General features: G+C 35.6%; 1 protein-coding gene across 1 annotated transcript; it reads right to left on the bottom strand.

Annotated features, from left to right (window-relative positions):
- Positions 1–695: 695 nt before the first annotated feature.
- On the bottom strand, positions 696–3,828 carry LOC116142816. Its single transcript, XM_031428223.1, has 3 exons — positions 3,662–3,828; positions 1,763–1,867; positions 696–1,399 (listed from the first exon to the last, which is right to left on the bottom strand). Exons 1-3 carry the CDS (start codon positions 3,784–3,786, stop codon positions 955–957), a joined length of 675 nt encoding a protein of 224 aa, XP_031284083.1. The 5' UTR covers positions 3,787–3,828; the 3' UTR covers positions 696–954.
- Positions 3,829–15,494: the final 11,666 nt, after the last annotated feature.

Below are 15,494 nucleotides of genomic sequence, written 5' to 3'. Positions count from 1 at the left end.
AGTTTATGATACACCCTTTAATACGTATCATTGGCGACTCGTATCGATTCATATCGCGTATCGTAGAATACTAAATCACGTTAGAAATGATCATCCATTGTTTTATAAGAAGATTAGTTATTTGAAAGTTGTTCAATGCAATTCTGGATGAAGAAAGATAGGTTAACTAACCCTTTTATTAACTTTTTCTCACAAACGCGACGTGACAGTTTGCATTTGGTCAAACAAGACCTATTGTGAGCTGATCAATTATAAGTTGAGATATCTCGTTTATGAAAGAAAGTTAATGAAAATAGTTTTATCAGTTCAATATTACTCATTTTGAATATCTACTATTGCTCCATAATTTTAATCCGGCAAATTGATTTGGTAAATCCTGTAAATAATCATAAGCAATCATCTTTATAAAATATTGATGTCTTACCATTTATTCATCAACTTCATCCTTAACCATGATGGAAAGTGATCTTGTAATTACTGATCACTACATGCTTTCATATATTTATGATCTCATAATTATTTCTGAAATAACAATCTATCTGTGTCGTCATCATTCTGCAAGTTTTCCATCACCAACACAATTTATTTTTAGATCGCAAAATTAAACAGTAGAATCCTGACTAAGTACTACCAACAGAGGATAAATATTATTTGATAAATAAAGATTCATTATTAAACACTAAACAACATACCAATGGTTAAATTTCTTGCTTATTTACAGTTTATTTTCCATTCCAACTTCCCGGATAAACAATAGTAAAAGTATTCGGAATTTGTTTATCAAGCAGTTGACTAATCTGAAGCTGAATTTTCAAAGATACAACATAGCAGTGATTCAACTACTGATCAATGATCACTGCATACCCAACCAACTAAATATGTATTTATTTCACATAGTTAAAAGCATGGAAATACTGTACAAAATGGCGATCAAGTACATGGTTTTAAGGCTATTTATTGAGGACATGAGGGGCCGACGCTCCGTCCCAACCTCACCAAATGCTCTTGATGTTTCACTGCAGCCGCCTTATCTGCAGCTTCACGCTTAAGAGCTCTCTTTGCTCGTCGTCCCGTTGCTGGGGTGTTTTTTGCAACCTCTTTCTTTTTACGCTCGCGTGAGGAACTAGCACCTGAGTCCTGCAGATTTGGGCGATGGACAGGCCTTGCTTCTTGGCGCCCTGCCCTAACATATCCATTATCGCCCCACCTTCTATTGCCTATGCGAAGACTTGATGAACTGCTAAAGTAAACTTCATCGAGGTCATCCTCTTCATCCTCATATAGGTAATAATCTTCCGGATCATCATAAACCACTTCACGTTCCTCCACAACCAAAGGTTTAAACCATGACGCCCTAAGAAGTAAGCACACGCTCTCCTCAAACATATAATCACGAATGCTGTTATAACAAAACAAAATGAGTGAACAATTATGCAAGAAAATAAGTTGGTATTCATAATTGTGAAGTCACTCCAAATGTTAAGAAATCCAGTAAATCATCCCATTAAACACTTGGTACGTAATTACAACTGATCACTCACACTTAGAATAGGTTGAAAGTAAAATTCTACTCTGTAATATTTTCGGACTGAATCTGTCCTCAGCTTAATGAACCAAGCATTTCTATCCAAATTTTCACAGCCAATAGTGTTGTCAAAATCGATTCTAATTATTACATGACCATGACCCCAGCCTCTTAATTAAAAAGGAACTTCACATGACTCCTGGAAAGAGAACTGGAAAAGGGGATTAGAGATAATACCTGCCGTCCAGGGAACGATGCACGTCAAGGAACTCAAAGGGATTTTTACATTGAGGACAGGTTGGTGTATTATTGTATGACGCCCATTGTAGGATACAACTCACACTGCACAGCCAAAGTAACAGAAGAACATCCATCAGCACCAAATTTGCATGTCAATCCATAATTGAAACAGATAAAACAAATGTGTCAAACTTCCCATCGCACACCATCTCCTATAGTGCTAAATAGTTTAAGAAATATTTCTACCCATCAAAACAAAGGAAAAAGTAGATGCATTTTGTGGTTGCAAGGTTTAAGTTGTACAAATGTCAAAGAAAACAGTTATGCAATGGCTATATAAAGAGGTTGGTGAATGAAATTGAGCTTGGCATTTCGCTTTGGCTCCCCAATTAATTCTCAACCTCAAATCTGTCTTGGTTCCTTTCAATAACTTATACTCATTCTATTTTATTCACAATAGATGTAAAAAAAAAGTGTAATCTATTCAAATAATTGAGAGTAACAGAAATTTAAGAACAAAGCAACAAATTAAATTAAGAAAAATGCTACGTTTACGACCCAATCTTATAACCTTCTCTTACAACCCTAACATGTCAACAGATTGGCACTGTCACGTCAGCTCCTTTCACACCCAAGGCAACCAAGGCACTACAAGAAAGAAACGGTCATTTCTTCAGAAGGAACGGCTGTTCCTTCATTCCTTCATAAGGAATGGTCATTCCTTCATAAGGAATGGTCATTCCTTCTGTGAGGAGCGGTCATTCCTTCTGTGAGGAACGGCCATTCCTTCATAGGGAACGGTCATTCCCTATGAAAGAACGGTCGTTTCTTTGATATAGTCAAAATCATTTTATGCCTTAGGTATGGTTGAACTGACATGACTGTGCCAACTCAGCTGCCACGTCGAGATTGTAAGAGAAGTTTGTGAGAATAGGTTGCGGGCGTAGCATTGCTCTTAAATTAATTGCAAATACACAAGAGTTCTGAGTTACTAGTTCAGCTTTCACTTTACAATATCTTCCTACTTTCTTTTTCTCTTCACTAACTATCGCTCTCATATATTTACACAAACTTTATATTTATTCACAGCAGTATTGTAATGAATAATATGAAATGAGCATAAGTTGATAAAACAACAGCAGAAACGTAGAGAATAGAAATGAAAATGAGAAAGATAGGGGCATAGTTTTGGGCTCAAATTGATAAGACTTGTATTAAAGACATGATTCTGAACCCAAAAGAATGAATTTAAATTCTTTTCCTTTTATTTGCCTATGAACAATCTCCTTGGACTCTAAATGAATCTAGCCCTTTGATCATAGTTCTAAATTCACTTTTTCAGGTCCACACTCATCTGTTTAACACAATACCTTCCCATTTAGTCCTAAACTTCTGCTCCTACCAAACCAATAGAAATATTTCAACTCATATTCTATAAACATTCACTTCATTCTTTATATATACCTATGCAGAAGATAGCATAGTGTTCACCAGAAGGAAGCATTTGGTAAAAAGACAGTCTAAGGACACCAAGGAAGACTCCACCAAAGTGTTGCATAACCAATACATGCAACAGAAATAACAAAAAGGAAGATGAGGGACAAATCAACCTATCGTAATGCTGATAAGAAGACTCTTAAAACCAACAAAACAATTGTAAGTGCAAGAGAAATCTACACTTGCATCAAAAGCTAACTCTGTATGTACAAGTAGGACAACTTCTTTGTATTTCCCTGACATTTCCATAAGCACTTTATTCTTTTAAACATACAAGTAAGGAATCATATCTAAGAGTCACACACACAGAGAACGCCACAATCACAGCCAAAAGAAAAAAAAAAAAGAGAGATTTGCAACATAACAGCAAAAAAAATAAAAGATTTTGATCGGACAAACCAGTAAGCATGCTCGCAACCTTTTACAAGAGCAGTTTCCTGAAGCACTATCTTATCCAAGCAAATTGCGCAAATGCCACTATGATTCCCATAACCCATCTCACTGTTCTCAGCTTTCCTTTGCATTTCCTTCTAAACAATAAGAGAACAAACCAAACTAATTAAATTTCTCCAGAACTAAAAATCCCACAAAAGGAAACAAAAGTAAGCACTAATGATGTGTCTGGTGGCTGAAAAGTTAAGAGGAAAAAAACAAAAAAAAACTGAAAGATTAAAACTTCAACTCTTCATTCCTGAAACCGAAAAATCTCACCAACCCTTATCAAATTCTTGACTGCTTAATACAAAGAAAAAAATGTCACCAACCCTATTCAAACTACAAATTTCCCCAAGAAAGCGTTTCATTTCGCTGAAAATCATAAAAAAAAAAAAAAAAAAAAAAAAAAAAAAAAAAAAAAAACCGAAAGTTCCAATTTTGAAATTCTCCATTGCTCGACACCGAAATTCTCAACAACCCTTTCAAAATAAGATGTAGACCTTAAAAACGCTTTCAAATCAGTGAATACGCAACAAAACAGATTCAAAAGTTACATCTACATATATATATATGTTTTTTTATCAAAGCTAAGGTTTTCCTACTAACCAAACGCTCATAAAACAAACCGAAAGTTACAATTTTAAACTTCTTCCATTGTTGAGATCGAAATATCTCGCTAACCCTTTTCAAACTATAAGATACAGCCAAAAGATGCTTTCAGATCAGCTAAATCGCAACAAAAACACATTCAAAAGTTCATCTACACAAATTTTTCATCAAAGCTAAGGTTTTCACACAAACCAAAAGCAGAGAAAACAAACCACGAGATAGAAACGAACAACGGTCTGCTAATAACAGCGGTGAAAAAAGATGAAGACCTGATCTGAGTGGAGAGATTTGCAACAGGGTGACCAGGTCTTCACGTCAATCTTGATGACTGAAGAAGTCATGATGATGATGATGATTAAGTTAAAAATGAAATGAAGAGATCTGTTATGTTTCTAACTAGTAATCTAAATCTAACCTAAAATTATGCAAAAATAATAAAAAAGAGAAAAGAAAGATGCTGAAGAATAATTCTGATGCTGAAGAGAGAGTTCTGGGGATCAAATTGCCCAAACAGTAAGTGGGGGATGTGGCTCACATAAATACTTCCCCTTGTTTTTTTTTTTTTTTTTTTAAAAAAATTTAAGGTTAAATATCAGATAAACCCTTATGTTGATCGCACATTATGGCATTGGTGATTTTGGAAAATAACATAACCGTCAAACTGAACGGACCAAACCGTACCAGCCGGTTTGGTTACATGATCTCATTGATCTCATTCAATGAAAGCAATTGATTAGTATTTATGTTAAAGAAATTAATTATTGGTATTAGGTTGAGAATTAAACCAGATAGATTGATATGTCACACTGTTAGATAGTAGGTTATTATATATTTTATGTTTATGCATAAATTCTATAAAATCACGTATATAAAGTTATACCTAAAAACATCAAATTAGCAACTCTTCCTTTCTCAAAGTTCATCATCACTGCTAATGATGATTTTAACAATAAATGGTGTTGTGATATCGGATAGCTTCAAGTTGAATCTTTGGTTATAAAGGTGCATAAATCGGTTCGATTTTGGGGGTATATGAGTGGATAAGCGACATCACCCAACAAATTGGTCTTTTGTGAGCATCATACCTTAGCAGTGGAGGAGTCACTAAAATTTCTTAAAATCATAAGGATCAATTTGATATCGTTACAAATTTCTTAAAATCATAGCTCTTTGAACTCCCACCAAAAATCAAATATTAGGTGAATAAAATCATCCCAAATTACTTTATATAATTTAAAAATGGTTTTTTTTTCATTGTTCCAATTGGATGGATGGGACTATGTATAATAAGTTGACATGTGGGTGATATGAGCCAGGTGTTACCTATTTAATATCAACAGTGCAACAGTTTGTCTCAACTCTCAAGGACCTTCATGTAGAAGGATATAAACTAAGGTGAATAACATTTTCCATCCCTAAGATTCTAATAATAATTAACCCAATAGTTTCTAAAAATAACACTTTTATCCCTTATTAAAGCTATTTGGACGTTGAGACCCTGATTTAACACTAACGGAAAGGTAACTTAGGGTCTGTTTGGTTTAATATTTTTCACTATCCTATTCATACTATTTCCAAAATACAAGTTTGTTTCCCTATTCTGAAAATACTATTATATTTTATTCAACTATTTTTAAACCCCTTAAATTTATTAATTTAACTAAACACCCTCTGGAAAAAAGTTTAGAAATTGATAAAAACACCCCCACCCACCTACCCACATTTGCCAGATTCCAACCACCTCCATCGGAAGGTACCCAGAATCTGGTATAATGGCACACTACCGGTTGGATCTGGCTGGTAATGCGCCGATCTATCATTTTCTGGCCAAATCTAGCATAAATATTGCCGGAAAAGATAAAATTAACGACAGCCAAGATATGGTCATCGTTGATCATCAACGAATGCCACATCTTTGGCCGTCGTTGACAACCAAACATGGCCAGATCCACGGTAGATCTGACTAGAAAAAGTCATCTTTACGCATGACCGGCTAGATCCAGCCGGTCATGCGTCGATACAACAACTCCGGGCATCCCCCAATGGTGGTGGCCGGCTGCCGGTATTTAATGGGTGGGTGGAGGTGTTTTTTAATTTTTAATGTTTTTTATTATAGGGATGTTTAGTCAATTTACAAACTTAGGGGATGTTTTTATTAATTTTTAAATCTTACCTCGTTATTTCCATCCAACTCTAAAAATATCAAAAATACTAAAACAAACGGACCTTAATTATTTTAGATAATTAAAGGGAAAAAGAAGGAAATTGTATAAAATTTTGAGAGAAAAAGACTATAAGGAAGCCTTGTGTTTGTATTTCAATTCTTAAGTGACAATCATAAAAGTTTGAGGATGAAAGTGATACCTTAAGAAATTATGAAGACTTCATTTTGTGTAAAAATTAGAAGGATAAAAAGGTAATTCCCCTAAAACGGGTTTGGGCAGTTGACAGTTTGACACCTAACTTCTCGAGTTGTCGTAAGCGCTGAAGAAACACCGCTTTACTTGTATCTCAAAGAATCACGGGCCTGGTGTGGGCAAACCTGGCCGAAGCCCAAGCCCAAGTCCGGGTAGTGACACCCCATATTCTTTGTATTCTTGAAGGGTTATTGTCTGTTCTTTTCGGCCCGACCAGGCTTCAGTATCAAAAAGGTTGGGCTTTTCTTGGGCCCATCAGGCCTATTCTGGCAAACCCGGCCCGAGATTTTGACTTGATGACTCTCTCCACTGCCATAGTGCCATGACTATTTCTGCAAAAACTAAAACTACAAAGTTAAAACCCTTCAAGAATCTGGTTACTCTTCATAATACTCCTGCGGAAATCATTTCTGCTAAGAACCTGTTGACAAAGGAGAGCTATTTCATCAGCCATAGCCATACAACACTACACCGCTGAAGACAGCTGAAGAGAACTAATGGGGGAAGAAGCAAACTCAGCAACAGGGCATACCCAAGTCGACACGACGACCTCTGAGAATACTGAAGAGCTCCTCGAGGTTGATACTTTTGACTAAATTTCTATCTCTATCTTGAGATTGCTAGTTATTTGATCATTGCTTTCAATTGTTTTTCGTGTTTTGCAGGCTGCTAGATATGATGACATTGATGATATCATAAGCTTGGAATCCGGTGGAGTTTCTCTTGATTCCAAGGATTCACAAGGACGAACAGGTAACTGTTAATACTGAATATTCAGCTTAATGTTTGGAAAATACAAAAAGATTGCTACTTAATCACAGTTGAAATTACAAGTTTGATGTTTTAATGTTACATGTCTAGTGTTTTCGCAATTTTTCATGTTTGCGAAAAGTTATCTCCTTTGTTGTAGCCTGCTTTGTTTAGACTACTTTTCTGTGTATGTTTATTAGCTATTGTATTGTATTAGTTAAGAGGGAAAACATTTTGTTTTGATCTATTGTCTAAGAGGGTATGCAAACAAAAACTGATTAATTTGTGAAACACATGGAAGGTTTTGGGTTGGTTTGATTTTCGCATTCATCCTTACTTTGAAAAATAAGGAAGCTCATGGTTTCAGTATAAATTTTGGACAAAATTCATATTAAATTGCAATGATTGGCAATTTGGGCTCTGTGAACCATAACCATAGACATTTTGCTCAAACCAACAATGGGTGAAGCTAGTTTATGCGATGCTATGGTTCAATTTTTTTCAACTTCTAACTGATCAACGAGGGTTTGGGGCCCCAATTTTGGCAAAAGTTGGCATCTAATATTTTTGTAGGATAAGAAGAGCCCCTAATTCTATGATAAGGTTTATTTGCTTTCAGATGATAATTTCATTCACCTGGAGACCCTTAAATCCCTCTTCTCTAGGTTAAGATGTGTGGGGTCTTAGGTCTATTCTACAATGACTAATGTTGTAAGTAGCTGAGTTAGCCAATCACTTTTCGATTTCATCCAATTCTTTAACAGAACTCTGGATATTTTGGACTATTGAGGAATGCTTGTTTCTTTTCTATTTACTTCTCTCTCTTACAATTCAGCTCACACTTTAGTCAATACACTGCTGGTTCTTTCAGTTTAGCCATCACTTGAGCATTCCCTGATCAAAGTTCCTATAGCCTATTGTGAAATAAACTGTACTTTCAAACCTTTACTGATGTTATTCTTCACAAGGACAGTAGTGTCTTTACAAGTCTTTAAACTCTCTTTAGAGTCTAAGCCCTTCTTCTCATATAACTAGGAGGTGCATTTTAACTCTCTCCGTCTCTTCATTTATACATCATTTTATATTATTTCCTGTATTGTAGAATAGACAGTCATTATTCTGACTTTAAGTAATATTTTTTTAATTTATTTGACATCTAGTAATGTCGATATTCAATCATATTGCAGTCTTTATATTGTTATTATATCTGAATGTATGGCAATTAATTGTGGTTATGATTGTCTTTTCCATTACAAAAAGCAGTGTCCAGAAGCTTTCAAAGCTCTGTTGGGATATTGTGACTTGTTTTCCTATTTATTCTCATGTGAAATTGTATGTCTTTAGGAAAACTATTTAATAAAGAATACAATTGTAAATAGGAATAGAATTTAAGAATCCTATTAGGAATTAAAATATAAATCGTATTAGAATAAGAATATCTCATATACTACCTATAAATATAGGACTGAAAACCAATTCAAGGTTATGAGAGAATGTGAGAACACATGGTATTTGATGTAAGGGTTATTAAACACTATAAGGAGAGTGTCTTAGAAATTGAGATCGTTTTCACTCTAGGTATTGGGTTAAGGGTTGAGCGTGGTTAGAAACTAGGATTGTTTTCTCTCTATTTATATTATGTTGTGTACTCTTGTATATCGTGTTCATGAAACTATAGTGGATTTCTCTTATCTGTGGATGTAGGTGAGTTATGCCAAATAACGTAGATATCCTGTATCTTTGTGTGGTGTGATTTTATTCCTATGTTATTTATCTTGAGTGTATGTTTTTTGCTGCGCGATCTCCTATCAAGCTCTTCCTCATATGCACAATTTCTTTTGCTCTCCTTATAAACACTATTTTCCCACCCACCAATGAAGTTAGTTACGAGAGACATATTTTTTCTTTTGGTGATTGTTCTAAGGTTTTGATCCAAATCCAACAACAACAATACACCACAAAATCAAGTCAAATTCGGCCAAGCATAAACTAGCACAAAACACTTCCTTGAAAATTTTTGAACCAAGACAAGTAGTAACCTTCAAGCACAAAGGATCACTCCACCAACTTAAATTTAATTCACCACCAAATCCCCTTGCTAAAACTTGGATAAAAAATTCTCAAACAAGAACACACAAGTTCTTTGAAAATGGATAAACCAAATATTTCATATATCTTACTAATATTACAATGAGGAATAGTTGTCTTCATATAGGCAATTACAAGGACAGAAAAGTAAATCACAAATACAAAGAAATTACAAATAAAGTCAGCAAAAATTACAAGTCATTCAATAAAAACAAAGCTCATGCCTATTTAATGCAAAGGGGACATAAACCCTTAAATCTATGATCCTTGTCATAACCACTCTATTAGGTGTATAAGCTTGCTCTCATTGGATCAAAAGTTAATGAATGGTCCGAATTAATTCTACTAATAAGGTTGCATGAAGTTGGGCCTTGTGGATCATGGAAATGAACCTAACAAGGTGTCATGTGAATTCTTCCTTTATAAATGCAAATTGGGCAGAATTTTATGTCTTAGGCAATTGGGCTTCTTTCTTGATGGACTTGGACTTCTCTTGATGTGCTTGGACTTAGAATAACTTGGGCCGATTTGATTGAACTCATCTTTTCCTTAGAACTTGCTTGGGCCGAATAGTCTTCATTGCTTTTCACATTCCATAAACCAAGTGTTTTAGGACTTGGAATGAATTTCTTTATTTCAACCGAATTAGCAAGTATGTTAAAACTTGTAATTTCTTTTCCACTCATGCTTGCAAGTGTTTTAGGACTTGTAAACATATCATCCTCCCCGGGTTGATCTGGATTTGCCCTCAAATCCAGATTGTCCTCTAAGTAAGGGCTAAGATCACCCACGTTAAATGTTACCGAAACTCCTCCATACTCACTAGGTAACTCCACCTTATAAGCATTATCATTCACCATTTCAATAACCTCAAAAGGTCCATCTGCCCTAGGAGCCAACTTACTCTTTCTTTTGCTCGAAAATCTCTCCTTTCTCAAATGGATCCATACTAAATCCACCGGCCAAAAAAGTTTAGGCTTTCTATGTTTATTAGCCTTACTTTTGCTCTTTTCATTTGATTTCTCAATTTGAGCCCTCACGGTTTCATCGAGTTTCTTAATGTGCTTTAACTTCTCATTGGCATCCACACTCCGTTTAAAATCAAGGGATAAGGAAGTGAAATCAAAAGAGATAAGTGAATTTACTTCATATAACACCTCAAATGGAGTGTGACCCGTGATAGAACTTGGACTCCTATTATAAGTGAATTTCAGCATGTGCTAATTTCAAGTCTCAATTTCTCAAATGCTTGCTAACTAAACTCCTTAAGAAATTACCCAACGCCTTATTCACCACTTCGGTTTGGCCATCTATTTGTGAATGATGTGAAGTGATAAACATCACTTTAGTTCCTAATTTACCCCATAAAATTCTCCAAAAATGACTCAAAAATTTGGTGTCCTTATCTGAAATAATGGTTCTTGGAATTCCACAAAGTCTCACTATTCCCTTAAAGAACAATTTGGCAATTTTAAATGCATCATGTGTGGTATGACATGGTATGAAATGGGCCATTTTTTAGAATCTATCAACCACTACCATGATAGAATATTTTCCCCTTTGGATCCTAGGCAATGCAACCACAAAATTCATGTTAAGGTCTTCCTGAGAGTGCTCGGCTATGGGTAAAGGTAAATATGGGTCAACCTTGAATTAGTTGTTAGCTCTTTAACATAAACCACATCTTCTAATAGGAGCTTGAACATCTCCCAGCATTTTAGGCCAATAAAAATATTCTTTAATGGTCTCTTGGGTCTTAGTAACCCCAAAGTGGCCTGCCAACCCACCACTATACGCTTCCTTCATAATCAATTCAGGTAAACTTGATTTTCGGTCCTTGCACTCCTCATAGCCGAGAAGAACCAAGAGATGAAGCACCCTGATTTCCACCCGAGAGTTCAACCTCTTTTGGATGAGTTTGTAGATGTTTTTCCTCAAGAGTTGCCTAGGGGTTTGCCACCACTTAGACAGATAGAACATCACATTGATTTGGACCTCGGTGCTCCTCTTTTCAATTGGCCAGCATATAGGTGTGATTACAAAGAGTAAAAAGAGCTACAAAGGCAAGTTGAAGAGTTGATTTCTATGGAATTTGTGAGAGAGAGCATGAGTCATTGCTCGGTTCTAACCTTGCTTATGCCCAAGAAGGATAGCACTTACCGAATGTGTATTAATAGCCGAGCCATCAATCAGATAAATATCAAGTATAGGTATCCCATACCTCGAGTGGATGATATGCTAAATGAGCTTCACGGTACAATCATCTTCTCCAAGATAGATCTAAGAAGTGGTTATCACCAGATTCAGATGAGGGAAGGAGATGATTAAAAGATGACTTTCAAGACTAAAGGGGAATTGTATGAATGGATGGTGATGCCCTTCGGCTTGTCCAATGCACCGAACACCTTCATGAGGCTAATGAATGAGGTACTCAAGCCTTTCATAGGTCAATTTGTGGTTGTGTACTTTGATGATATATTGATATATAATGCATGTGAAGATAGCCATGTAGAACACCTTAGATTAGTGCTTGATTTGTTGAGAAAGCAAAAGTTGTATGCTAAGCTTGAGAAATATGAGTTGTTTATGAGACAATTGATGTTCAGAATTACAAGTCTTAACACATTTGCTGATTCGGTTGAAATAAAGAAATACATTCCAAGTCCTAAAGCACTTGGTTTATGGAATGTAGAAAACAATAAAGACTGTTTGGCCCAAACAAGTTCTAAGGAGAAGATGAATCCAATCTAATCGGCCCAAGACATTCCAAGTCCAAGCACATCAAGAGAAGTCCAAGTCTACCAAGAAAGAAGCCCAATTGCCCAAAACACCCAATTTGGTCCAATTTGCATTTATAAAGGAAGAATTCACTTCTTATTGGGTTCAATTTCAGGATCCACAAGGCCCAATTTCATGCACCCTTATTAGTAGAATTAATTAAGACCATTGATTGGCTTTTGATCCAATGGGAGTAAGCTTATACAACTAATAGGGTGGGTAAGACAAGGATCCTAGATTTAAATAGGCATGGGTCTTAATTTTGACTGAATGGCTGGTGATTTTTGTTGACTTTATTTGTTATTTATTTGTATTTGTTATTTACTTTTCTATCATTGTAATTGCCTATATAAAGGCAACTATTCCTCTTTGTAACAATAGTCAAGATATATGAAATATTTAGTTTATTCATTTTCAAAGAACTTGTGTGTTCTTGTTTGAGAATTCTTTATCCAAGTCTTAGCAAAGGGATTTGGTGGTGAATTAAATTCAAGTTAGTGGAATGATCCTTTATGCTTGAAGGTTACTACTTGTCTTGGTCTGAAAATTTGCAAATGTTTTGTGCTAGTTTATGCTTGGCTGAATTTGACTTGATTTTGTGGTGTATTGTTGTTGTTGTGTTGTTGGATTTGGATCATTTGGTATTAGAGTTTAGGTTGTGGGGTGGAGTAGAGTTGAATTAGGATTGAATATGAGAAGTTTGGTTAGAATTTGTATTGTAGTTGCCAGATTTTGGAAGTGTTTGTGCTTGAGTTTAATTTCTTCTCCTAGCATTTCATTGAACCCATTTTCTCTTTCCACAAACCACTATTACCAACTCTCTTACACACTGTCCCCAACTACCTTGCTACCTCATTCAATTCCAACTAAACCTATTTCATTCCAACCAAATCAACATTAAGCTCTAACCAAATATCAAACACACTTAATTAGACTAATCACCATTAATTAGTCTAATCTCTACTATTCATAAACATTGTTTGTGGATTACTATTCACCTAAAACTTTAACACTTAACCTTTCCCTCCCAAATTTCACTATTCCCACATTCAAAAAAAAAAAAAAGAGGTTGAACTCTCAGGTGGAAATCATGGTGCTTCATCTCTTGGTTCTTCTGAGCTCTTAGGTGGAAATCAGGTTTATGTTCCCTTTGCATTAGGTAGGCATGGGTCTTAATTTTGAATGAATTGTTGGTGATTTTTGTTAACTTTATTTGTAATTTCTTTGTATTTGTGATTTACTTTTCTATCCTTGTAATTGTATATATAAAGACACTTATTCCTCTTTGTAATATTAGTCAAGATATATGAAAGTTTATCCATTTTCAAAGAACTTGTGTGTTCTTGTTTAAGAATTCTTTATTTAAGTTTAGGCAAGGAGATTTGGTGGTGAATTAAATTCAAGTTGGTGGAGTGATGCTTTATGCTTGAAGGTTACTACTTGTCTTGGTCTGAAAATTTGCAAGTGTTTTGTGCTAATTTATGCTTGGCCGAATTTGACTTGATTTCGTGGTGTATTGTTGTTGTTGGATTTGGATCATTTGATATCAGAGCTTAAGTTGTGGGGTGGAGTAGAGTTGAAATAGGATTGAATGTGTGAAGTTTGACTGGAATTTGTGTTGGAGTTGCCAGATTTTGGAAGTGTTTGTGCTTGAGTTTAATTTCTTCTCCTTGCATTTCATTGAACCCATTTTCTCTTTCCACAAGCCACTATTACCAACTCTCTTACACACTGTCCCCAACTAACCAACTACCTTGCCACCTCATTCAATTCCAACTAAACCCATTCAATTCCAACCAAATCAATATTAAGCCTTAACCAAATATTAAACGCACTTAGTTAGACTAATCACCATTAATTAGTCTAATATCCACTAATCATAAACACTGTTCACGGATTACTATTCACCTAAAACTTTAACACTTAACCTTTCCCTCCCAAATTTCACTATCCCCACATTCAAAAAAAAGAGGTTGAACTCTCGAGTGGAAATCAAGGAGTTTTATCTCTTGGTTCTTCTCAACTATGAGTGCAAGGAGATGTTTGTGTTTTAGGAAGACCTTTTCTAGTTGGGTGCTGTTTAGGAGGAGGGTTTTGTGTGTTGGTTCTTTGGAGGGTGCTTGGGGAAGTGTTTGAGAGGTGGTTTCTATCGGTGCTTGGACAATGGTTTGGGTAGGGGCTAAGGGTGCAAGTGTAATGATCTTCTTGTTGAGCTTGAAAGAGTAAGTGTTCTTACGGCCATCATAGATCACCTTTCGTTCATATTGTCATGGTCTTCCAAGTAAAAGATTGCAAGTATCCATAGGAATGATGTCACAAGTAACTTCATCCGTGTATCTCTTACCAATGGAGAATGGCACAACAACTTGCTTGACCAGTTGAATGGTGTCACCATTGCTTAACTTGTAAGGATGAGTATGGTTAATAGTCGGTAGCCCCAATTTCTCCACAAGTGTGGTGGAAGCAACATTAGTGCAACTCCCACTATTGATTATCATTGGGCAAACTTTCTCCTTGATAGTGCACCTTGTGCGAAACAAGTTCTCCCTTTGGTTCTCTTGGGGGTTTACTTGAGTATGCAACAATCTCTTGAGCATAAGCATATCTCTATTATTGACTTCCTCAACAACCTCATTCTCACTCTTTTTCACTTCTTCAATAAACTCCTTTTGAAATGCATCATCAATCTCATTAATCTCTCTAAGTGTCATAACCCTTTGGTTTAGACAGTTTGCTTGAAAGTGTCTATAACCTTGGCATTTGAAGCATTTCTTGTTTTTCAAATCTGATCGTGGAGCATCATTCTTCACAAAGCTTGATTTCTCTTTTTGTGTTTCATTTGCCTTGTTCTTGTCATATAACCATAGGTGTCACATGCGGTTTAGTATAGGAAGGTGAACTCTTTTGGTAGGTGTTCTCTTTAAAGAGCTTTTTGGGGCCCAAGTTCATACTCTTCAATTGTTGCTCCACCTTTATAGATAACTTGCAAACATCCTCAAATGAATGATAAGTTTGCAACTCAACCTTATAAGCAATATCCCTACTCAAACCGCCAATAAATCTAGCAATTGTGTACTCTCTTCAAGAATGTCACTCTTTAACATCAATCCTTTGAACTCCCGAATATACTCTTTAACTTTTCTGTTACCTTGTTT

This window comes from Pistacia vera, unplaced genomic scaffold, assembly GCF_008641045.1.
Source record: "Pistacia vera cultivar Batoury unplaced genomic scaffold, PisVer_v2 Contig42, whole genome shotgun sequence".
NCBI lineage: Eukaryota > Viridiplantae > Streptophyta > Magnoliopsida > Sapindales > Anacardiaceae > Pistacia > Pistacia vera.
The sequence above is the reverse complement of the archived record's forward strand: the minus strand, read 5'-3'. Positions and strand labels throughout refer to the sequence as shown.

Bases quoted from the DNA above. Each gene is read 5' to 3' on its own strand.
- LOC116142816 (XM_031428223.1), bottom strand. From the start codon at position 3,786: ATGCAAAGGAAAGCTGAGAACAGTGAGATGGGTTATGGGAATCATAGT. The intron at 1,868-3,661 runs GTTTGTCCGATC...TTGGCTGTGCAG, and splicing joins GGTTGCGAGCATGCTTACTG to TGTGAGTTGTATCCTACAAT. The intron at 1,400-1,762 runs GTATTATCTCTA...TTGTTATAACAG, and splicing joins CATCGTTCCCTGGACGGCAG to CATTCGTGATTATATGTTTG.